The 24,608-nt window shown below is 45.7% G+C and overlaps 1 protein-coding gene across 1 annotated transcript; it reads left to right on the top strand.

Moving 5' to 3' along the window:
* On the top strand, window positions 301-13,551 carry LOC102181069 (bile salt sulfotransferase). Its single transcript, XM_018062684.1, has 6 exons — window positions 301-539; window positions 4,404-4,612; window positions 5,057-5,183; window positions 9,222-9,316; window positions 11,418-11,595; window positions 13,133-13,551. The coding sequence occupies exons 1-6, from the start codon at window positions 404-406 to the stop codon at window positions 13,243-13,245; spliced, it is 858 nt and encodes a 285-aa protein (XP_017918173.1). The 5' UTR covers window positions 301-403; the 3' UTR covers window positions 13,246-13,551.

Genomic DNA, 24,608 nt, shown 5'->3' with positions numbered 1-24,608 from the left:
CCAGCTGCCTAGACTCCCCGCTTGGCACAAAGAGAGTAACCCCTGCTTGCTGCAGCTAGAAAAAGCTCACACACAGCAATGAAGACCTAACCCAGCCAATATATACATAATTCTTAAATATATACATCTTTAATCCACCACATGTCTACACCCTCCATCTTGTTACTAAACTCCTGGTTCCCTCCCATGAAGTCAAACTCAGGTTACCCCAGAATGTTCTCCGAATGACTTCACGGTTGCCCAATATTATCAGTCTTGTGACCCTATCTTTTTATGGGCAGGCACACTCATTAACAACCTGGGAGAGATTAATGATTGTTCCATGTTGACTATAAAACAGATCTCCCAGTCCAGTAGTGACTACGGCTAAAAGGCTCACGAGAGGTAGACAGAGCTCATCGTCATGACGGGAAAGTTTGTGTGGTTTGAAGGGATACCCTTCCCAAGCGTGGATTACTCACCTGAACTCCTGAGAGAGGTGCAGGAGAGTTTCCTTGTTAAAGATGAAGATGTCTTACTGCTGACTTTCCCCAAATCAGGTAAGGAAGCAGGATCAGGTACTGACAGGCTGTGGCTGTGGCCCTCATCCTTCAGTAGACAGATGGAGGGCTTTCTGTATGCTGGCAATGCATTAGGGGATAGAAGCGTGCACTGATACCACTGGTGTCCAGAGAAAAGGGTCGAGCCAGGCAGTTACACAGTCAGCTGAGTGCTCAGAGGGGGTAATCAAAGGCATCGGAGGAAACCATGGGAATGAAGCCTAAGGCAGATTCGGCTGTTTGTAGAGAGGAGTGGAAGAAGATGGAGAGTGAAGTCTGTAGAGGAAATGGGCGCTATTGTTCAGTCACTCAGTACTGTCCGACTCTTTGTGAAACCCCATAAACTATAGCCCGCCAGGCTCCTCTGTCCGTGGGATTCTCCAGGTAAGAATACTGGAGAGGGCTGCCATCTCCTTCTCCAGGGGATCCCCCTGACCCAGGGCTTGAGTCCTAATCTCTCTGTCTCCGCACTGGCAGGTGGATTCTTACCACTGAGCCCCCAGGGAAGTCCTAGAAGAAGTAGGCTGCTGCTGCTGCTAAGTCGCTTCAGTCGTGTCCGACTCTGTGCGACCCCACAGACAGCAGCCCACCAGGCTCCACCGTCCCTGGGATTCTCCAGGCAACAACACTGGAGTGGCTTGCCATTTCCTTCTCCAGTGCATGAAAGTGAAAAGTGAAAGTAAAGTCGCTCAGTCGTGTCCAACCGACTCTTCACAACCCCATGGACTGCAGCCCACCAGGCTCCTCCATCCATGGGATTTTCCAGGCAAGAGTACTGGAGTGGGTTGCCATTGCCTTCTCCAGAAGTAGGGGAGGGAGGTAATTCTGTGAGATGATGTAATAGTTAATTAGCTTGATAGTGATAGTCTTTTCACAATGTGACATGTAACAAACGAACACGAACACCTTAGATGTTCACATTCCTTTTTAAATAGAATGTAGCTTCTTGCTTTTATTACTACTATTGATTCATTTCAGACTGTGTTAGGTCTTCGCTGTTCCGTGGGCCTTCTCTAGTTGCAGTGTGAGGGCTTCTTTAGAGGTAACTTCTCTTGTTGTGGAGCCGGGTTCCAGGGTTTCAGTAGTTGTGACTTATGGCTTAGTAGTTACAGCATATGGCTTAGCTGCCCCACTGCCTGTGGGATCTTCCCGGGTCAGGGATCGAACCCATTTCACCTTCATTAGCAGACAGATTCTTTACCACTGAGACCCCGGGGATGCCCTATTTCTGCTTTATATGAAAGAGACAATAAGCTCCCTGCTAGCAGAAACAAGCATTATCCTGTTATTTGTATAATATAATGGAGCAATGGAGAGTTTAGTCTTGCCAAGTTGCCCCTACTGTTTTTGAACTGAGGGTGTTAAATATATATGTCCTTAATTTGTTAGCAATAACTCAATAAAACAAGGTGGAGGGCTGGAGTGGGGGAATAAAACATAACTACCACAGCCAAAAAGCAAAATAGAAGAAATGGCACTAAATTGAGATCAAAAAGAGTGAACGTGGGGCGTCCCTGGGTGTCTAGAGGTTATGAATCCGCCTGCCAGTGGAAGGAGGAAAGGTTCAATCCCTGGTCAGGGAAGATCCCACATCCTGTGGTGCAACTAAGCCTGTACGCCGCAACCACTGAGCCAGTGCTCCAGGGCACACAGGCCACAGCTGCTGAGGCCCATGGGCCTGGAGCCTGTGCTCCGCAACAAATGAAGCCACCATGATGAGAAGGCTTCTCGGTAGCCCCTGCTCACTGCAACTAGAGAGCCCACGTGCAGCAATGAAGACTCAGCACAGCCCTAAATAATACAATAAATAAATAACTTTTTTTTTTTTAAAGAAAGAATTAGCAGCAGGAAAATAGAATGTTTTTCTTTTTTCAAGACATAGTGAATGTGAAATTATTTCAGGAAAAGAGATATTTTCCAGGACTTCCCTGATGGTCCAGTGGTTAACAATCTGCCTGCCAATGCAGGGCACATGGGTTCAATCCCTGGTCCAGGAAGATCCTCCATGCTGTGGAGCAATTATGCCCGTGTGCCACAACTACCATAGCCTGCAGGCTCTCGAGCCCATGCTCTGCAACAAGATAAGTCATGGCAATGAGAAGCCCGAGCATCACAGCTAGAGAGTAGCCCCCTGCTCACCCCAACTGGAGAAAGCCCAAGTGCAGCAAGACCCAGCCAAAAATAAATGCATAAATAAATATAACTTTTCAAAAAGGAGAGATTTTCCAGGAAAGGTATCAGCATGGATAGTGATCAGGAACTGGAAAAAGAACTTGATAAATTTACTGAACTGAAAGGATATGGATCATATATCTACGAGGGGTGGGGTCATAGAGGGACTGACTGGGCAAGAAGCAAGGCTGAAGTCATCGGAGGTGCTGTGGTAATGATAAACCAAGGGCAATGGGAATCTGTTCAAAGTCCAAGAGCAATGGGAACAGGTTCAAAGGTTTTAAGCAATAGCCGAAGCATAGAAGCAACCCAAAGCTCCATTAACAGATGAATGGATAAACATAATTTACTATCTACATATTTAGAATATTATTCAGCCTTAGAAAGAAATGGAGTTCTGTGACTTGCTACAACACGGATAAACTATGAAGACATAGTATGTATGGACTGAAGTGAAAGCCTTCGTCACCCAGTTGTGTCTGAGTCTTCGTGATCCCATAGACTCTAGCCCTTCAGGCTCCTCGGTCCATAGGATTCTCCAGGCAAGAACTCTGTGGTTGTAGCCATTCCCTTCTCCAGCAGATCTTCCCAACCCAGGGATTGAACCTGGGTCTCCTGCATTGCAGGCAGATTTTTTATCATCTGAGCCACCAAGCTCTGCCTGGTTTGTATGACTCCACTTAAATGAGGCATCAGAAACAGAAAGTAAAATGGTTACCAGGGACTGGAAGGAGAAGAAAATGGGAAGTTGTTACTTAATAGGCACAGACGTTCAGCTGTGCAAGATGGAAAAATTCTGGAGATCGTTTGCACAACCATGTAAATATACTTAACCCTAGAGAGCTATACAGGGCTGCCTGGTGGCTCAATGGTAAAGAGTCCTCCTGCCTATGCAGGAGATGTGGGTACAATCCCTGGGTCGGGAAGATCCTCTGGAGAAGGAAATGGCAACCCACTCCAGTATTCTGTTTTTCTTTATTTTTTAAATTAATTTATTTAGTTTAATTGGAGGCTGATTACTTTATAATATTATAGTGGTTTTGCCATACATTGACATGAATCTGCCACAGGTGTACATGTGTTCCCCATCCTGAACCCCTTTTCCACCTCCCTCCCCATTCCATTCCTCTGGGTCATCCCAGTGCACCAGCCCTGAGCACCCTGTCTTATGCAGCGAACCTGGACTGGCGATCTATTTCATATATGTTAACATACATGTTTCAATGCTATTCTCTCAAATCATCCCATCCTCGCCTTCTCCCACAGAGTCCAAAAGTCTGTTCTTTACATCTGTGTCTCTTTTGCTCTCTGGTATATAGGGTCATTGTTACCATCTTTCTAAATTCCATATATATGCATTAATATACTGTATTGGTGTTTTTCTTTCTAACTTACTTCACTCTGTATAATAGACTCCAGTTTCATCCACCTCATTAGAACTGATTCAAATGCATTCTTTTTAATAGCTGCCACTCCGGTATTCTTGCCTGGGAAATCCCAAGGACAGAGGAGCCTGGAGGGCTATAGTCCATGGGGTTGCAAAAAGAGTTGGATATAACTGACTGGCTAAATAACAACTGAACTGTAATTTAAAGATGGTTAAGATGGTACCTTTTATGATCTATATATATTATAAGAATTTTTTTAAGTCAGATTAAAATGATTGATCATATTTTTCCTTTCTTTATCTAGGAACAAACTGGTTGATTGAAACTGTCTGCTTGATTTACTCCAAGGGGGATCCCAAGTGGGTCCAATCTGAGCCCATTTGGGACCGCTCCCCCTGGGTAGAGACTAAGGTTGGGTATGAATTACTAAAGGAGAAGGAAGGCCCACGTCTCATCAGTTCTCACCTGCCCATCCAACTCTTCCCCAAGTCTTTCTTCAAATCCAAGGCCAAGGTCAGTGTACAGCAGTCAAGACAGTCTTCATCAGGGCTTCCCTGGTGGGCCAGTGGTGCTCTGTTGTTTAAGCTATGTCCAACTCTTTGCAGCCCCATGGACTGTAAGCCACCAGGCTACTCTGTCCCTGGGATTCTCCAGGCAAGAATACTGGAGTGGGTTGCCATGCCCTCCTCCAGGGGATCTTCCCAAGCCAGGGATGGAAGCTGCAGCTCCTGTGTCTCCTGCATTGCAAATGGATTATTTACTGTTGAGCCAGCAGGGAAGCCCCAATGCAGGGGACACAAGTTCAGTCCCTGGTCAGGGAAGCTCTGCATGCCATGGGGTGTGGACCCCCCAGGGAATTCTTTGGCTTTTTCTCCATTTTTATGAAAATCAAGAAGGTTGGGGAAAAAAAGGTTAGAAAATGACTTGATTTTTCCTTATCCTATTTTTCTCTTTCAGATGATCTACCTCGTCCGAAATCCCAGAGATGTTTTTGTGTCTGGTTATTTTTTCTGGAGGAGCGCAAAATTTGTTAAGAGACCAGAGTCACTGGAACAATACTTTGAATGGTTCATCCAAGGAAACAGTGAGTGAATGTGAAATATGAAAGCGAGGAGTTGCCAGAGTCCTTCATCAGACCTCTCTTTTTTTGTTTCTTTTAAACGCAACCTGATGTCTCTACATCTTCCCAAGCCATGAGTATCTCCATCACCACCAGAAGCCAGATTTTCTAAATCCACATACTGTCTTGTAGAGCAGCAGAACCTCAACCACCCTTTTTGCCCCAACTATCCTCGCTATTTTCTGAGTCTCAGGATCTGTCTAATATTAGCACCGAGCACTCATATTCTTTCCTCTACTCTCCTAATCTATGACTTTCTGAAACTCAGCTTTCATTGGCTTTCTGGACAAGACCATCCTGACTTTTCACCATTTTTCAGATTCATCTTCTTTATTCCTTTATTTATTTATTTTTGGCCACACTGGGTCTTCACTGCTGGGTGGGTTTTTCTCTAGTTGCTGAGAGTAAGGGCTACTCTTCACTGCATGCACGGGCTTCTCATTGCAGCGGCTTCTCCTGGTGTGGAGCTGGGGCTCTAGGGTGCTCCAACCTCAGTAGGTGTGGCACGTGGGCTGAGTAATTGCAACTCCTGAGATGAAGATCAAAGATCCCAGACCCACCCCAGACAAACAAATATTTTTTTAAAAAAGAAAGAAAAGCTCAGACACAGTAGTGTTAGTCGCTCAGCTGTGTCCAACTCTTTGCGACCCCATGGACTGTAGCCTGCCAGGCTCCTCTGGCCATAGAATTCTCCCGGCGAGAAAACTGGAGTGGGTTCCCAAACAACAAACAGGAGCGAGACTCCACCCATTAGCTGATGATTGGATTAAAGCTTTACTGAGAGAGGCTCTGTCCACCAGAGCAAGACACAGAGATGAATGAATGATCCACTGGAAGGAATCAGTAGCAGAATAACTGAGGCAGAATGAATGAATAAGTGACCTGGAGGACAGAATGGTGGAAATCACTGCCACAGAACAGAATATAGAAAAAAGAATGAAAAAAAGAAAATGAAGACAGCCCAAGAAGCCTCTGGGACAACATTAAAGGCACCAACATTTGCATTATAGGAGTCTCAGAAGAAAAAAGAGAGAAAGGACCCAAGAAAATATTTAAAGAAATAATAGCTGAAAACTTCATAAATAGTCAACCAAGTCCAGGAAGCTCAGAGAGTTCTAGCAGGATAAACCCAAAGAGGAACCCACCGAGACACATAGTAATCAAACTGACAGAAATTAAGGACAAAGATCAAATATTAAAAGCAACAAGGGAAAATGACAAATGACATATAAGGGAGATCCCATCAGGTTTATCAGCTGATCTCTCAACAGAAACTCTACAAGCCAGAAGGGAATGGCGCAATATATTTAAAGTGACGAAAGGGAAGAACTGACCACCAAGAACACTCTACCCAACAAGACACTCATTCAGACTTGATGGAGAAATCAAAAGCTTTCCAGACAAGCAGAAGTTAAGAGAATTCAGCACCACCAAACCAACTTTACAACAAATGCTAAAGGAACTTTTCTAGGCAGGAAACACAAGAGAAGGGAAAGACCTAAACAAAACACACCTGAAACAATTAAGAAAATGGTAATAGGATCATACATATCAATAATTAACTTACATGTAAATGAATTAAATGCACCAACCAAAAGATATAGACTGAGTGATCGGATGAAAGCGTGTATGTATGCACTTCCACTTACCACATCGCTCTACTTAACCACCCAAATTGTACATAATTATTTTATATGGTTGAGTTCATCACATGTCCATTACAGATTGCGATTTTAATTGTCTTTTAATTTTTGTCTGGCTATTGATTGTGAAAAACTAATAACTATCTTTTATTATTGTGATTATGTAACTATCACTCACTTAACACCATTGCATCATGATTGACTAACAGAAAATAATAGAATTCTATATCATCAAAACTACCATTTAATAGAAAAACCTGTCATCACTTTTTTAAATCAAGATACATATTAGAATTATCTTGAAATTTTTTGAAAAATACAAATGCCCAAGTTTTGCCTTTTTTCTCCAAAGCTCCAGATATGTTTCTAATAAGCAACCATATTTAAAAACAACTGGATTTTATGCTGATCTTTTATCTAGCTTGTTTCACTTTTTCTATTTCATATTTGGTGATCCCATTTCATTTAGTTTATGTTTTCCAATTTCTCCATCTCTTCCTTTTTTTTCGATGTTCTTTCTCAAGCCTTTATCAAGTATAGTAGAGAAGCTTTCATACACATATATGTGTGTATATAAAATATGTATAATGTATATTTTAGAAACTTATGAATTTTTGCCTACCTATAAAACTTATAACATTTTGATCCCACTAGGATGAATAGAATGCTCAATTTCTAATTAAAAAAAAAGACTGCTGCTAAGTCGCTTCAGTCGTGTCCTACTCTGTGCAACCCCATAGACGGCAGCCCACCAGGCTCCCCCGTCCCTGGGATTCTCCAGGCAACAACACTGGAGTGGGTTGCCATTTCCTTCCCCAATGGGTGAAAGTGAAAAGTCAAAGCGAAGCCGCTCAGTCGTGTCCGACTCCTAGCGACCCCATGGACTGCAGCCCACCAGGCTCCTCCGCCCATGGGATTCTCCAGGCAAGAGCACTGGAGCGGGTGCCACGCCTTCTCCGAATGCAAAAAGCAACAAAGGTTTACCGTAGAACACAGCGAACTGTCGCCAATATCTTGTAATAACCTATAATGGAAAAGAATATCCGCATATTGCTGTGGTTCAGTCACTAAGCCGTCTCTGACTCTTTTCGATCCCATGGACTGCAGCATGCCAGGGTCTTCTGTCCTCCACTGTCTCACAGAGTTTGCTCAGATTCATGTCCATTGAGTCGGTAATGCTATCTGACCATCTCATCCTCTGCCGCCCCCTTCTCCTTTTGCCTTCAATCTTTCCCAGCATCAAGGTCTTTTCCAGTGAGTCGGCTCTTTGCCTCCAGTGGCCAAAGGATTGTAGCTTCAGCTTCAGCATCAGTCCTTCCAGAGAATATTCAGGGTTAATTTCCTTAGGATTGACTGGTTTGATCTCCTTGCTGTCCAATATGTATAACTGAATCATCTTGCTATGCACCCGAAACATTGTAAGTCAACTGTAGTTCAATTAAAAAAAATATATATATATATATATATACTAAGAAAGAAAAAATACAGGGAAAGGAAATCTTCAAGAAGACATGCCTGAGAATTTCCTCATTGATGAAATCTGTTTGAAGAACCACAAAGCCTTGCAAAGAATTATTACAAATAAATCACCTAGCCTCTAAGAAAGCTATAGTAGAAAAAAGGAAAGAAAACCTTAAACCAGAGGAAAGACACTTTCTCAAAGAATAATGATTCCAAAAGCAACATTGAAGGCAAGATGATGGTGGGGGTGGAACGGCAGGGAGGAAGCAAGAGGTGTGGGAATGGTGAGAATACACCTAACTACTAAACATTCGAAAGGCAGAACATATTAGGGGCAACCACAACACTGCTTCTCAGGTCACATGGCTCTCTGGACAAGATCCCTTTACAGCATATAAAGCTGTATACAAAACCTGCTCCAAGTGAACTAGCCTTGTCGTATTTTACCGGGTTTCTAGATTTTTTCTTTGTTTATTTTTGGCTACGCTGGGTCTTCATTGCTTTGCTCGGGCTTTGGTTGTGGCGAGAGGGGCTGCTCTCTAGCTGCAGTGTGAGAGTCCCTCATTGCGGTGCCTTGTCTTTGTTGTGGAGCGTGGGCTCTAGGCGCGTGGGCTTTGGGAGTTGTGGCCCACGGCTTCAGTTGCTCCGAGTCATGGGGAATCTTCCTGGTCCAGGGATCGAACCCTCTCCCCTGCACTGGCAGGCCGATTCTTATCCACTGCGCCACCAAGGAAGTCCTAGGCTATTTAAAGGGCTAATGCCTGATGCTGGATACTAGTTACAACAAGCATAAAGGTGCCCTGCGCTGTGCTAGCATTTATGTCCACAGAGTGAACGTATATATGAGTCCCTGCTTTCATTCCGTGTGTCTCACTCTTCCTACCTCCCCTGTACGCAGTGCCATTTGGATCATGGTTCGACCACACTCGGGGCTGGATGTCCATGAGAGACAAGGAGAACTTCCTGGTACTGAGCTATGAAGAGATGAAATGGGTAATGATTGCTCTTATAATCAGCACACCCTTTCTCATCTTCACTCGCTCTAACTTCCCTCCCTTCTTTAGCCTGTGCATGGTCATTAGAAGTGAGAACTTAGCCACCCGGTCCTCATTGCCCTGCTTATGGTCAAACGCCATGCTCTTCTTCATCATGTCTTCTTCATCTCACCTTACAACATCCAAGAGCTGACTCACTGGAAAAGACCCTGATGCTGGGAAAGATTAAAGGCAGGAGGAGAAGGGGATGACAGAGGATGAGATGGTTGGATGGCATCACCGACTCAATGGACATGAGTTTTAGCAAGCTCCGGCAGTTGGTGATGGACAGGAAAGCCTGGCATGCTGCTGTCCATGGGGTCGCAAAGAGTCAGACACGACTGAGCGACTGAACTGAACTGAACTGAACAATATCCAAAGGGCTTTTTCCATATACTGAGTCAGAGTACAGTGGATTGTGCTCACACTGGTCACTGGTTCTATCATTTCTAGAGGTATATCCCTTGGTGCTGCTGATAACCTAGTAGTGAGAGGGGTCTGAGAAAGAAGATGGGAATGCGTAGAAGCAAGCTGGGTTCCAGAGACGGTAGGAGAAAAATTAAGTCATAAAATCAATCAGTATGATTACTCTGAGGCCAAGTACTGAACTGAGCAGTGATAGGCAGGAAAAGCTGGCATATGAAACTCAAAACCAATAAAAGTGATGAAACCACAGAGAGAAGAACTTTAACCTTTAGTGGTATCTTGGAGAAAAGAAAAATAACACAAACACTGGCTTTTGCTTCTATCTGAGAAACATTACTTTCCATCGTCTTCTTCCAGCTACTTCTATTTAATCCTCTATGGCGTCCACACGAATTTCCTTTTTACCAAGGAGTCTTTTGTAAATAACAATTTACTCCAATAAATTGTTTTCTTTTCTCTCTCTCTCTTTTTTTTTTTTTTTCTGGGGGTGGGGGTGATTTTTGTTTGCTTGTTCGGTATTGCTTTCTTCCTTTTTCCTTCTTTTTTCTTTTTTCGATGTTTTTTGTTCTTTTATGTTTTACTGCTTGTGTGTTTTCTTGTTAGATCATAGTGAAGGCTCATGGAATAAAGAAAGAAAATTAAAGCATGTTAGCTCTAAGAGGAAAGTCTCTGATTCAAAGCAAGGCCTTTCTGGTTATAAAACCTATTTTCTTTTAATCTCCCAGCATCATGGGCCAAGAACTAATTATTGAGATAATAAATAAGAAGACATGGTAAAGCTCTCGTGTGTTATTCAAATGTTAGTTGTGAAAAACAGCATTATTTGGTCACATAGCGAAGGCTTGAAATCAATTCCTTAAATTTTTGTCAAATTCTCCCTGAAACTCTCCTGTCTAATCCTGCTCAGAATTGTCTAGAAGCCTCTTTGGAAAACTCAGTATGTTAGGGTTAAGGTGTCCTGAATTCAGCTATACTGAGAAATCCATCATGGTCCTTCCATCATTTTTTCCCCAACTGTTCTCCCAGTCATTTTTTGTTTGTTTGTTTGTTTGTTTACTTTATTTCTTAAAACTTTTAGCTCAGTGGTAGAGAATTTGCCTGCCAATGCAGAAGCCCCAGGAGACACGGGTTCCATCCCTGAGTTGGGAAGATGCCCTGGAGGAGGAAACGGTAACTCACTCCAAGGCTCTTGCCTGGAAAATCCCGTGGACAGAAGAGTCTGGCGGGCTACAGTCCATGGGGCCACAGAGTCGGACGCAGCTGAGCACACACAGGCATACTTGCTTTGCGGCATTTGCTGCACAGCAAAGTGAATCAGCCAAGCGTTTGCACATATCCCCGTTTTTGGACTTCCTTCCCATGTAGCTCACCATAGAGCATTGGCTAGAGTCTCTGTGCATACAGCAGGTTCTCATAGGTCACCTATTCTTAGTAGCGACAGTGTCTATGTGTTAATGTCAGTCTCCCAGTTCACCCACTCTGGACTCCCCCAACTCTAGCCCTACTCACATCTTTACACTTCTTTCCTTTTTTCCTCTCCTCTCTCCCTCCTCTTTCTGCTGTCTCCTCCCCCTCATCTCCTTTCCTATGTCCTTGCTCTTTCACATAATCTCTCAGATTTTCTCTTCTTCTAGGACACGAGGAGCACTGTGGAGAAGATCTGCCAATTCCTGGGCAAGAAACTAGAACCAGAAGAACTGAACTCAGTCCTCAAAAACAGTTCCTTCCAGGCCATGAAAGAAAACAATATGTCCAATTTTTCCCTCCTGAAGGGTCAGTATTTAGAGGAGAATGGACTTCTTTTGAGGAAAGGTAAAAGAAAATGTTCTGCCTTCAGAAAATGTAGAAGTTATGCTTACCACAGGGCACTAACCGTTGGGAGTAGGGACTGTTTGAATTTATCAACTTATATTGTTCATCACTTGAAAACGTCCCTTGTGAGCCCTTATGAGAGCGTTTCTTTTTATAGTACTAAGGTGGGCTGTATGGTGATCAGTCTTATATGCAAGGCCATTCAAACTCTCTCTCTCTCAGAATTTAACATGGGAGATATCTCTTCTGCAAACAGTAACCAGGTTAATCCACTATTCTCGCTAACTCGATAGCTGTGACTGACCCAGAAAATAAGGACAGGATTGGGAAAGTTCATGTTTGTGTTACTCCTGGTGATTGAACATAGAGAAATACCCTCAACAACAACACAAATGTATGAAGAACAGCTCAATTGGAAAAAGGAAAGAGGAAAGACTTTTCACTTAGCTGAGAGCCTGTCTTGTTATCAGACATTATAAAGCCCCCCTATGATGAGAAATTAATCATGTCCGTATCCTTGAACTCAAGATGAATGAACAGAATATACAGCATAGAGGGGGAGGAGCCTGTTTTCCCAGAATCCTAGAGTTCAAATAGATCGAGGATGTGATTCAGGCAAGGAAGAAATAAAATGGACTTCCTGGTGGTCCAGCGACTCATACTCCAGCTCCCAATACAGAGTATGGGGTTCCTTCCCTGGCCAGGCAACTAGATCCCACATGCTGCAACTAAGGCTTCAAACGCCACAGCTAAAGACCCCGCACGAGACAACAAAAATCAAAGATCTCCAGTGCCACAACTAAGACATGGCGCAGCCAAATAAATAAATACAAATAAACAATTCTTAAAAAACCAGAAAGACCAGTTAGATTTCTAATACAATAATCCAGGTGAGAAATGATGTTAACTTGGATGTAGGTGGTAGAAATAGAGGTTGCAAAAAGTGGCTAAATATTGGTTATATCAGAAAATAGAGTTACATTATTGCTGACAAATTATACACTGGGAGAGAAGAGAACAAGGGAAATTGTTTCAGGCAGGCAGACGTCTAAATGGGTATGGCTGCCAGGCAGTAAAAAGCAACAAACCATTGGTCATTCTGCTTTATTAGCTATAATTTCCATGTCAAGCAGACAAGAAATAGATCAGGGCTTCATTGGTGGTCCAGGCATTAAGAATCAGCCTCTAGCGCAGGGGACGTGGGTACAGTCCCACATGCCTTGGGACACTGTAACTACCGAGCTCCTGACCCACAAGAGAAGCCACGGCAATGAGAAGTCCTAGCACAGCTGGAGAGGAGCCCCCAGCTGCCACAGCTAGAGAAAGCCAATAACAGCAACAGTGACCCAGTACAGCCATAAATAAACAGATGAATAATTTTTAAAAATAAATAAAATTAAAGGTGTAAGAATGTATCATGTACTACTTAATAGCAACACACTTTTAAAAAGAAAAGCAATAGATCCGGGAAGACATGAAGTGGAGTCTTGAGACCGGACCCGAGATCTGATCGGAGTCTCTATTTTATGTTTATCAGGGATGACTGGGGACTGGAAAAATTACTTCACGGTGGCCCAAGCTGAAACCTTTGATAAACTATTCCAGGAGAAGATGGCAGACCTTCCTCAAGAGCTGTTCCCGTGGGAATAATGCTCTAAATCTTCCAGATCTTATACAGATATTGATATTTGTTCTTCCGTCCTTATACATGTGAGTGACTGGAGGTAACTGCATAAAACCTGTTATTTCATCGTGGTGTTTTGAATGATCAAATCTCTGCATTTGACAACTTGACTGTTAAAATTTATCAGGGTACCCCTAATTCACTTTGTGGCATCTGACTTTTTAAAAAATGTTGATCATATTTCATTTTATTCCTATAGAGTGGTAAAGAAATAATATAACTATTACCCCCCAAGTATGTCCATTTTTAAATAAAACTGAGAAATACAATTACAAAGCAGATGAGGCACCTTCTGTTTCCATTGCCTGGATCCCTACAATTTACTATTATGATGACCTGGAAGTCATCATATCATTTCCAACCAGGCATTATTATCTTAGTAGGTGGTGTTTGACCATAAACAATATATTGAATTTATGGAGGCTTTTTAAACCTAGAAAAATGGTGTTATGCATAATGCAGTCATCAACTTGCCTTTCAACTCAGTATTTCCTGTTTGGGTGTCACGGCTTGTTGATCGTAAAACTTCTTCATTATTAGGTATTGAGATTTATAATTTAGTCACCTATCTTCCCTCAGATTAATTAGGATATCTTCCCTGCCAATTTCTCCTGATTTAAAACAGGGCTTTAGCCTCACATATGGCCTAACCTTGGAGAATGTTAGATAAATGGATTTTTAAAATGTGATATATACAAACAATGGGATATTATTACTGAGTCTTAAAGAAGAAAGACGTTCTGTGAAATACGGATGAGCTCGAAGGGCATTCGTATTAGTGAAACAAGTCAGGCAGAAGAACAAATAGGGCATGAGTCCACTTACATAAGGAACACAAAAGAGTCAGACTCATAGAAGAAGAAAGCAGGATGGTGGTTGCCAAGGGCTGGGGGAAGGGGACAGGGGAGTGTCACTCATCAGGTACTGTCTCAGTCATACAAGATACAAGACTAGGTTCTAGGGACTTACTCTACAATGTTGTGCCTACAGTTGACAATACTGGGTTGTGCACTTAACACTTTGTTAGAGGACTTCCCTGGTGGTCCAGTGGTTAAAAATCCGCCTGCCCACACAGGGGACACAGGTTCAATTCCTGGTCTGGGAACTAAGATCCCACATGCCGCAGGGCAACTGAGCCTGTGCTCCGCAACTACTGAGCCTGTGCTCCAGAGCCCGGAAGCCACAACTACTAAAGCCCTCAGGCCCTAGAGGCCATGCTCCACAGCAAGAGAAGCCCGCACACAGCAGCTAGAGAAGAGCCCATGCAGCAACAAAGACCCTGCACAGCCAAAAAAAAAAAATAGATAAAAATAGATAAAATTCATTAAAAAATTTTTTTAATCAATCAGTATACTTCACCATACCCACCAACTCAAGTAAAAAAATCACATAAGTGTATCAACTGATGCAGAAAAATCATTTAATAAAATTCAATATATATCCTTTTCATCTAATGTTTGAGAACCAGCAGTTTTTTATTTTATTTTATTAAATTTTTGGCCTTACTGTGCAGCATGCAGGATCTTATATCCCCCCACTGGGATCAAACCTGCAGTGAAAGCACCAAGTCCCAACCACTAGACGGCCAGGGAAGTCCTCCAGTACAGATCTTTTTACCTCCTTGAGTAGGTGTATTCCCAAGTATTTTATTCTTTTGCTACAATTGTAAATGGAATTGATGGCTTAATTTCTCTTTCTGATAGTTTGTTGTTAGTGTATAAAAACACAACAGATTTCTGTCTATTAATTTTGTATCCTTCACATTCACCAGATTCATTCATGAGTTCTAGTAGGGTTTTTTTGGCACCTTTAAGATTTTCTTTGTACAGAATCATGTTCTCTGCAAACACTGACAGTTTTACTTCTTCCTTTCCATTTAGATTCCTTTCATTTCACTTCCCAAGTGGCTCAGATGCTAAAGAGTCTGCCTGCAATGTAGGAGACCTGGGTTCAGTCCCTAGGTAGGGGGGATCCCCTGTAGAAGGAAATGGCAACCCGCTTCAGTATGCTTGCCTAGAGAATTCCATGGACAGAGGAGCCTGGTGGGCTACAGTCCATGGAGTGGGAAAGAGTCGGACACGACTGACTGATTGGCACTTCCACTATGTCACTGTGGGTGAAGCCAGGTCCTGGGACTTGGGTTAGCCTACTGGCAGGCAGCGCTGTGTCCTGGGGTCTGGTGGCAGGGCCCAGGGGTTGCAGAGCAGGTGCAGGGCCACTGGCGGGTGGGGTCAGTTCTGTCATAGTTAGCTGCAGGGCCTGGGGTGTCTCAATGTTCCGTTGACCTGCTAGCAGATAGGACCTGGGCACAGCCAGTCCCCGGGGAAAGATGTGGCCTGCTAGTGGGTGGGCCTGGTCTGCAGACTGAGGGCCTGACGTCTCCTTGCTCCTGTCTGGCCTCCTGGTGGGTGGAGCTGTGCTAGAGGCTCTTGTTGTTCAGTTGCTCAGTCGTGTGGGAAATTTTCAAGACCTGCCAACCGGAAGTTACCACCTCCCTTCTTCCTGAGCTGAATGGGAATTCCAGATGCTTCCATCGTCGTGGATGCTGAGGACACAGCCTGAGATTGTGGAGGGAGGTGGAATAGATCCCGGGAGCGCTTGCTAGGGGGTGGCAAAGATTCCTGGATTCAGAAGGGGTTGGGGGGATCCCTAGGAGAACCACCCTCCCTCCCCCATGCCCAGAGTGAGTCTGAATCTTATCTACCCCCTCTTCTGTCCCTGAATGCTCACAGAGACTTCCCCAACCTGGGCTCCTCCTGGAATAAAGAGAAGATTAGACTCCTCCCTGCCCTCCCCTACAATGTCAGGGTTTGAGTGGGGTGGGGTTCCAGGGAGTTGTGTGTGTACATCCCCACCAGGGTCTGTTGGATAATCAAGAGGGTTCTCATTACACCCTGGCATTCTCTCTCCCCCTCCCCCATCCCCCAGCACTTCCCCCCAGAGCCTGTCACATGAGCGTTCCCCTCCCAAATCTGATCTAATTCTCTCTCTGCTCTGCTGAGGCCGGCCTGGCCTTAAGAGGATTGGAACATTTGCTAAATGGGACCAGGCCAGGGTCAGAGGACTGACTGTGGGGGGAACTCAGGAGGCAGGGCTGCCACAGGGAGGCGATAAAGGAAGAGGTTGATGGAGAGACAAGACGACTAGAGAGATGAGATATTCCTACAGCATTTGGTAAAATCAAAGAAGGGGCTAACAAACACTCCTTAGCTCTGTAGGAAACAGTGCTTACAAGATGACCTTGAACTTTATGAATTTTCAAATTATCAAGCCCAAAACAACATCCAGAGAAGTTGTTAGGTATATTTTTTTAATTGAGCCAGGTCCCTAAATACAAAATAAATCTATCCACAGAATCCTATATACAGAACAAGGATTTTTTTTAATTTTTAATTTTTTTAATTTTAATTGGAGGCTAATTACTTTACAATATTGTGGTGGTTTTGCCATACATTCACATGAATCAGCCATGGTTGTACATGTGTTCCCCATCCTGACCCTCCCTCCCACTTCCCTCCTCATCCCATCCTTCAGGGTCATCCCAGTGCACCAGGCCTGAGCACCCTGCCTCATGCATCGAACCTGGACTGGCGATCTATTTCACATATGATAATATACATGTTTCAATGCTATTCTCTCAAATCATCCCACCCTCACCTTCTCCCACAGAGTCCAACTGTCTGTTCTTTACATCTGTGTCTTTTTTGCTGTCTCGCATAGAGGGTCATCATTACCACCTTTCTAAATTCCATATATATGCATTAATGTACTGTATTGGTGTTTTTCTTTCTGACTTACTTTGCTCTGTATAATAGACTCCAGTTTCATCCACCTCATTAGAACCGATTGAAATGCATTCTTTTTAATAGCTGAGTAATATTCCATTGTGTATATGTACCATAGCTTTCTTATCCATTTGTCAGCCAATGGACACCTAGGCAGAACACAGATTTTGAAATAAAAATTTAAATTAATCTAAAATATCAGGTAATCACAAGACAAAGCACTAGAAATGAACCTACAGAAATAATAACACTTAGTGGAGGCTTTTCGTAAACTACCAAATGAATGATTAATAAGTAATATACCTAGAACCTAGATTGTAAGGCTCAGTATTGTAAAGACACCAATTAGCTCCAAAACTACTTACGGATTTAATGCCCCCTTTTTTTATTTGCAAACATTTGAAACTACAGGTAAGGATAGAGACAAGCAAAAACAGAAATCTCTAGACATCAAGGGAAGGTAAAGATTTAAGGCAATTTTAATTAAATTCCTAAGAGGCTGGTGAAAGTTCCCACAACAGTGGCTATAGCAAGCTCCCACAACAGTGAAACAGACGCTGCGAACAATAATTCCACCTCTGACTTGGAAATTCACAGAAATACCCACGTGCACCTCAAATGCTAACGAGGGCGGGGACATTCAGAGCTTTGAGACCTGAGATGGCCTCATAGTGACACACAAAAAGACGCCCCCTCCCCAGGCTGGACCAAGGGAGGTGCGGTCCCCTTGCGGACAGTAAACCAGCTGCGAGGACCAACCCAGCACACCTTCCCGCGTCCGCACGCTCACCACGAGCAGACTCGCAAGGCCCTCAGCCCCTCTGGCCCCGCGGGGTCTGCAGGACTGTGTGGGGACAGAGACCACGACCCTATAAATTCGTGAACTGCCGGGGGCCTGTGTCATTCTCATCCGCAAAGCTATTTCCCGTTTGGTGCCCAGACGTCGGGGACGAGAGCTCCTGGGATGAGAACATCAGGGCACAGTCAGAAAGCAGAAGAGGATCTGGGCGGTAGTTCGGGGCGTCGGGGTCCTGAGGCCAGCCCGGGGCCGGGCCCGGGCTTGGAGCAGCCGGGCCGTACACGTGGACGCCCTGTGCCGGGACCCACATGCCCGGCTGGTGGCTGGAGACGCCGGGCTCGGGCGCTGGGAGCACCCCCGCGGGGCTGGGGGGAGGAAGGCAGCTGTAGAGTCCCGGGCTGTCTGGGAAACTGGAGCTCGCAGCTGCGGCAGCAGATTCCGGGGCGGGGGCGGGGGTCCGGGGGACTCCGGGGTCCGTGGGCGCATGGCCCGCCCTCTGGTATCCGCCCTGGGCCTGTTGTCGTTCCAGACGGGAGCGCTGGGCCCGGCGGTTCTTGAACCACACCTGGGAGGGGACAGAGGGGACCAGGAGGAGGGGGTGTGAGAGGCGAGGGGCCCCCGGTATCGCCTCTGCTCGGGAGGTGGAGGGGTGAGGCTGTCCAGCTGAGAATCCTGCCTCCCCTCTCCCTCCGCCCCCCAGACCCAATTAGAGGCTCCTGGGGTTCAGGAGGCAGCGGGAAGGGGCGCAGAGGGCAGGGGCAGGGCTTGGGCACCCACGGGGCAGGAAGGGGTCTGCCCGAGAGGCTCCGCGGGTCAGAGGCCCTGAGGGCTGGGCACCGGGACACCCGGGGCGGTGGGGGGCGTCAGGCAGGCCGGATGCGGCTGGCGCGGTGATACAGCACACGGTTGACCCGGGGTCCAGCCCTGGGTCCGCAGCGGGGAGACCCCTTGCTTGCTGCGGGACCCGGGGCAGCCCTGGCCCCTCTGGCCTCGCGGTCCCCAGCGGTGGCTCCGGGAGGGCGGAGGGGTGGCCCCGGGGCGGGCGGCTCAGACCTGCACTCTGTGCTCGTCCAGGTGGAGCCTGGCCGCCAGGCGCAGGCGGTCCTGGTAGCTCGGGTACTCGTTCTTCAGGAAGGCTTCTTTGAGCTCCTCCAACTGCTCTTTGCTGTACACCGTGCGCTCCTGCCGCTGCCTGTTTGGGGGCGCCGACCTCCCCGTGGGGCCTGACCAAGGGGGAAACAGGGTCCCATCAGCCCAGGAACAGCCCCCAGCCTGCCTGGTGCCCTCCCCCTCCCTGGACCAGACCCAGGTGAGCGGGTGGGACTCAGGCCCGAGGGCGGGAGAAGCCTGGGGCATCGGGAGTGAGGTTGTTGGTCAGACCCTGGCTGTCTGCCCTCCAGCCCTAACCCCTGCACCTCTCTGGGGCTCAGTGAGCACAGCTTGGAAATGGGCTCGATCTCAGCCCATGGAGTATTTATTCCAGGGCCTGCCCTGGGAAGGCAGGCAGGACAGGCTCCTTGGTGACCCTTGGTGCTCTCCCCAACCCCCTACCGTCTCCCAACCAAGGGGCAGCCACCCTGACAGGGGACCCCTGAGGACCAGGCTCCCTGCTCCTCTCCCCCAGTAATGTGGTTCCACCCCCAAACTCCGCTAAGTCCCAGGAGGCCAGACTCACTCATGACAGACTCGGGTGCTTGCATCCTCCTGCTGTTCTGCTGTCGGAGTCTGAGGCTCTGCTCACAGGCCTGGGACAGACATCCTGGTTTTATGCTGTGCCCACCTTAGGCACACCCTAAGGGTCCTGAAACCCACCCTCTATTGCCCCACCCTCAGCCTCCCTGCCTTGCAAGAGAGTGATTAATAATTGGTTAATCCTTTTATTGTTGAGCAACTACTCAGTTCAGTTCAGTTCAGTCGCTCAGTCGTGTCTGACTCTTTGCGACCCCATGAGTCGCAGCATGCCAGGCCTCCCTGTCCATCACCAACTCCCGGAGTTCACTCAGGCTTTTGTCCATCGAGTCAGTGATGCCATCCAGCCATCTCATCCTCTGTCGTCCCCTTTTCCTCCTGCCCCCAATCCATCCCAGCATCAGAGTCTTTTCCAATGAGTCAACTCTTCACATGATGTGCCCAAAGTACTGGAGTTTCAGCTTTAGCATCATTCCCTCCAAAGAAATTCCAGGGCTGATTTCCTTCAGAATGGACTGGTTGGATCTCCTTGCAGTCCAAGGGACTCTCAAGAGTCTTCTCCAACACCACACTTCAAAACCATCAATCCTTCGGCGTTCAGCTTGCTTCACAGTCCAACTCTCACATCCATACATGACCACAGGAAAAACCATAGCCTTGACTAAATGGACCTTTGTTGGCAAAGTAATGTCTCTGCTTTTCAACATGCTGTCTAGGTTGCTCATAACTTTCCTTCCAAGGAGTAAGTGTCTTTTAATTTCATGGCTGCAATCACCATCTGCAGTGATTTTGGAGCCCCCCAAAAATAAACTCTGACACTGTTCCCACTGTTTCCCCATCTATTTCCCATGAAGTGATGGGACCAGATGCCAAGATCTTAGTTTTCTGAAAGCTGAGCTTTAAGCCAACTTTTTCACTCTCCTCTTTCACTTTCATCAAGAGGCTTTTGAGTTCCTCTTCACTTTCTTCCATAAGGGTGGTGTCATCTGCATATCTGAGTTTATTGATATTTCTCCCGGCAATCTTGATTCCAGCTTGTGCTTCTTCCAGCCCAGCGTTTCTCATGATGTACTCTGCATATAAGTTAAATAAGTAGGGTGACAATATACAGTCTTGACACACTCCTTTTCCTATTTGGAACCACTCTGTTGTTCTATGTCTGGTTCTAACTGTTGCTTCCTGACCTGCATATAGGTTTCTCAAGACGCAAGTCAGGTGGTCTGGTATTCCCATCTCTTTCAGAATTTCCCACAGTTTATGGTGATCCACACAGTCAAAGGCTTTGGCATAGTCAATAAAGCAGAAATAGATATTTTTCTGGAACTCTCTTGCTTTTTCGATGATCCAGCGGATGTTGGCAATTTGATCTCTGGTTCCTCTGCCTTTTCTAAAACCAGCTTGAACATCTGGAAGTTCTAGGTTCATATATTGCTGAAGTCTGGCTTGGAGAATTTTGAGCATTACTTTACTAGCGTGTGAGATGAGTGTAATTGTGCGGTGGTTTGAGCATTCTCTGACATTGCCTTTCTTTGGGATTGGAATGAAAACTGACCTTGTCCAGTCCTGTGGCCACAGCTGAGTTTTCCAAATTTGCTGGCATAGTGAGTGCAGCACTTTCACAGCATCATCTTTCAGGATTTGAAACAGCTCAACTGGAATGCCATCACCTCCACTAGCTTTGTTCATAGTGATGCTTTCTAAGGCCCACTTGACTTCACATTCCAGGATGTCTGGCTCTAGGTGAGTGATCATATCATCGTCGTTATCTTGGTCCTGAAGATCTTTTTTGTACAGTTCTTCTGTGTATTCTCGCCATCTCTTCTTAATATCTTCTGCTTCTGTTAGGTCCATACCATTTCTGTCCTTTATTGAGCCCATCTTTGCGTGAAATGTTCCCTTGGTATCTCTAATTTTCTTGAAGAGATCTCTAGTCTTTCCCATTCTGTTGTTTGCCTCTATTTCTTTGCATTGATTGCTGAGGAAGGCCTTCTTATCTCTTCTTGCTATTCTTTGGAACTCTGCATTCAGATGCTTATATCTTTCCTTTTCTCCCTTGCTTTTCGCTTCTCTTCTTTTCGCAGCTATTTGTAAGGCCTCCTCAGACAGCCATTTTGCTGTTTTGCATTTCTTTTCCATGGGGACAGTCTTGATCCCTGTCTCCTCTACAATGTCACAAACCTCCGTCCATAATTCATCAGGCACTCTATCCATCAGATTTAGTCCCTTAAATCTATTTCTCACTTCCACTGTATAATCATAAGGGATTTGATTTAGGTCATACCTGAATGGTCTAGTGGTTTTCCCTACTTTCTTCAATTTAAGTCTGAATTTGGCAATAAGGAAAGTCAGCTTAAAACTCAACATTCAAAAAACTAGGATCATGGCATCCAGTCTCATTACTTGGCAAACAGATGGGGAAAAAGTGGAAACAGTGACAGACTTTATCTTCTTGGGCTTCAAAATCACTGTAGTCGGTAACTGCAGCCTCGAAATTAAAGGACCCTCGCTCCTTGGAAAGAAAGCTATGACAAACCTAGATAGCATATTAAAAAGCAGAGACATCACTTTGCCAACAAAGGTCTATCTAGTCAAAGCGATGGTTTTTCCAGTAGTCATGTACGGATGTGAGAGTTGGACCATAAAGAAGGCTGAGCACGGAAGAACTGATGCTTTCAAATTGTTCTGGAGAAGACTCTTGAGAGTCCCTTGGGACGGCAAAGAGATCAAACCAGTCAATCATAAAGGAAATCAGCCTTGAATGTTCATTGAAAGGACTGATGCTGAACCTGAAGCTCCACTACTTTGGTGGATGCAAAGAGCTGACTCGTTGGAAAAGACCCTGATGCTAGGAAAGATTGAAGACAGGAAGAAAAGAGGGCAACAGAGGATGAGATGGTTAGGTGGCATCATTGAATCAATGGACATGAGTTCGACTAAACTCCAGGAGATAGTGAAGGACAGGGAAGTCTGTTGTGCTGCAGCCGATGGAGTCACAAAGAGTCAGACATGACTTAGGGACAAACAATTAGTGGGTCCTGTCCTGGAAGTTGCCAAGAACCCTCCGTATTAAGACACCTTGGGGGAGCTTCCCCGGTGGTCTGTTGCTAAGACTCTGTGCTTCCAGTGCAGGGGGCCCGGGTTCAATCCCTGGTCAGGGAACTAGTCCCACATGCCACAACGAAGATAGATGATCCCCTATGCTACAACTAAGACCAGGGCAGCCAAATAAATAAATATATATATTTTTAAAATACAGCTTGGCTCCTGCCCTCTGTGGATGAATGAACTGGATCTGGTTTGTCTGTTGGAGCTTGGGTCTTAGGAGCCTAGCTTTGTGTTTCTCTAGGCTGCATAGACCTGGGGTCTAAGCGTCACACTGAACTTGGGGCAGGGGTCTCCTGGGACTAGGGGCAGAGGAGAATACAGCTCGCAGTGCTCATCCCCTGGGACTTTTATTATCATCACAGTGCAAGATGACAACTAATTAAGTGATCGAGTACAACGTGAAACAAAGCAAAGAGATCTTGTTATTCGGTTTACATCACTCTCTGATGCTCATGGGGCAACCTGCCATAGTGGACATTTACTATGCTCCCTGTTTGGCAGTCTTCTGCCATAACCAGACATCTTTTCTGCTTCTGGAGCAGCTGGGAACCCTTGGTCACCAAGAGAGTTGACGGCACTGCTGTCAACAAGAGAGAACCTAGTAACGTCCTTGGTCTATGTGACTCTAGGCTGCCTTCTCCCTAGTTAAAAAAAAAATTTTACTGAAGTGTAGTTGATTCAAAATGCCATGTTAATTTCTGCTATACAGCACAGTGATTGTTATACATCAGTGCAGTTCAGTTCAGTCGCTCAGTCATGTCCGACTCTTTGCGACCCCATGGACTGCAGCACGCCAGCCCTCCCTGTCCGTCACCAAATTCCGGAGTTTACTCAAAACAGCTATACACATATAGACATTATTTTTCATGTCATTTTCCATCCTGGCTTATCACAGGATTCTGAATACAGTTCCCTGTGCTATACAGTAAGACTTTGCTGCTTTTGCATTCTATCTATAATAGTTTGCATTCGCTAATCTCAAACTCCCAATCCTTCCCTCACCCACTCTCCCCCCATCATGGGCTCCCTCCCTGTGAAAGGAAATTAAATGGAACGTTGTGAGGTTTAAATGAGCGAAGACTGAGAAGAAGCTTCATGCCAGGGACAGGTAGCTGAGGGGATGGGGAATCTGGCTTTCCCATGTTTGGGGAGAGTAGGTTGATTATTGAGACAGACTTGGTGATTGCTATCAATACCCTCAGCCAAAGACCGTCAGAAAGCCCCACTGTTTGTGCAAATTGATTGTCTCATTGGGCTGCCTGGGTGGCTCAATGGTAAAGAATCTGCCTGCCAAGTAGGAGATGCAGATTCAATCCCTGAGTCGGGAAGATTCCCTGGAGGAGGGCGTGGAAACCCACTCCAGTATTCCTGCCTGGAGAATCCCACGGACAGAGGAGCCTGGTGGATACAGTCCGTAGGGTCATAAAAAAGTCAGGCAGGACTTAATGACTAACAACCAACAACCAAAGAGTTGTCTCATTGCAACGAGGGAGAACACATCATGGGAACCTTAGGGGCATCTCAGTAAGAGGCTGTTTGAAAGGACCTAGCAGGGACGTCCCTGGTGGTGCAGATGGTAAAGAATCTGCCTGCATGTGGGAGGTGAAGTTAAAGTTGGTCCATCATGTCCGACTCTTTGCAACCCCATGGACTGTAGCCTACCAGGCTTCTCCATCCATAAGATTCTCCAGGCAAGAGTATTGGAGTAGGTTACCATTTCCTTCTCCAGGGGATCTTCCCGACCCAGGGATTGAACCTCGGTCTCCTGCATTGGAGGCAGACGCTCAAACTTCTGAGCCATCAGGGAAGCCCAGGTTCAATCCCCGGGTCCGAAAGATCCCCTGGAGAAGGGAATGGCAACCCACTCCTGTATTCTTGCCTGGAGAATCCCACGGACAGAGGAACCTGGCGGGCTACAGTCCATAGTGTCCCACAGAGTCGGACACGATTG

Source organism: Capra hircus, chromosome 18 (genome assembly GCF_001704415.2).
Source record: "Capra hircus breed San Clemente chromosome 18, ASM170441v1, whole genome shotgun sequence".
NCBI lineage: Eukaryota > Metazoa > Chordata > Mammalia > Artiodactyla > Bovidae > Capra > Capra hircus.
Note: the sequence above shows the minus strand (reverse complement) of the source record. Positions and strands in the feature narration are given on the sequence as shown.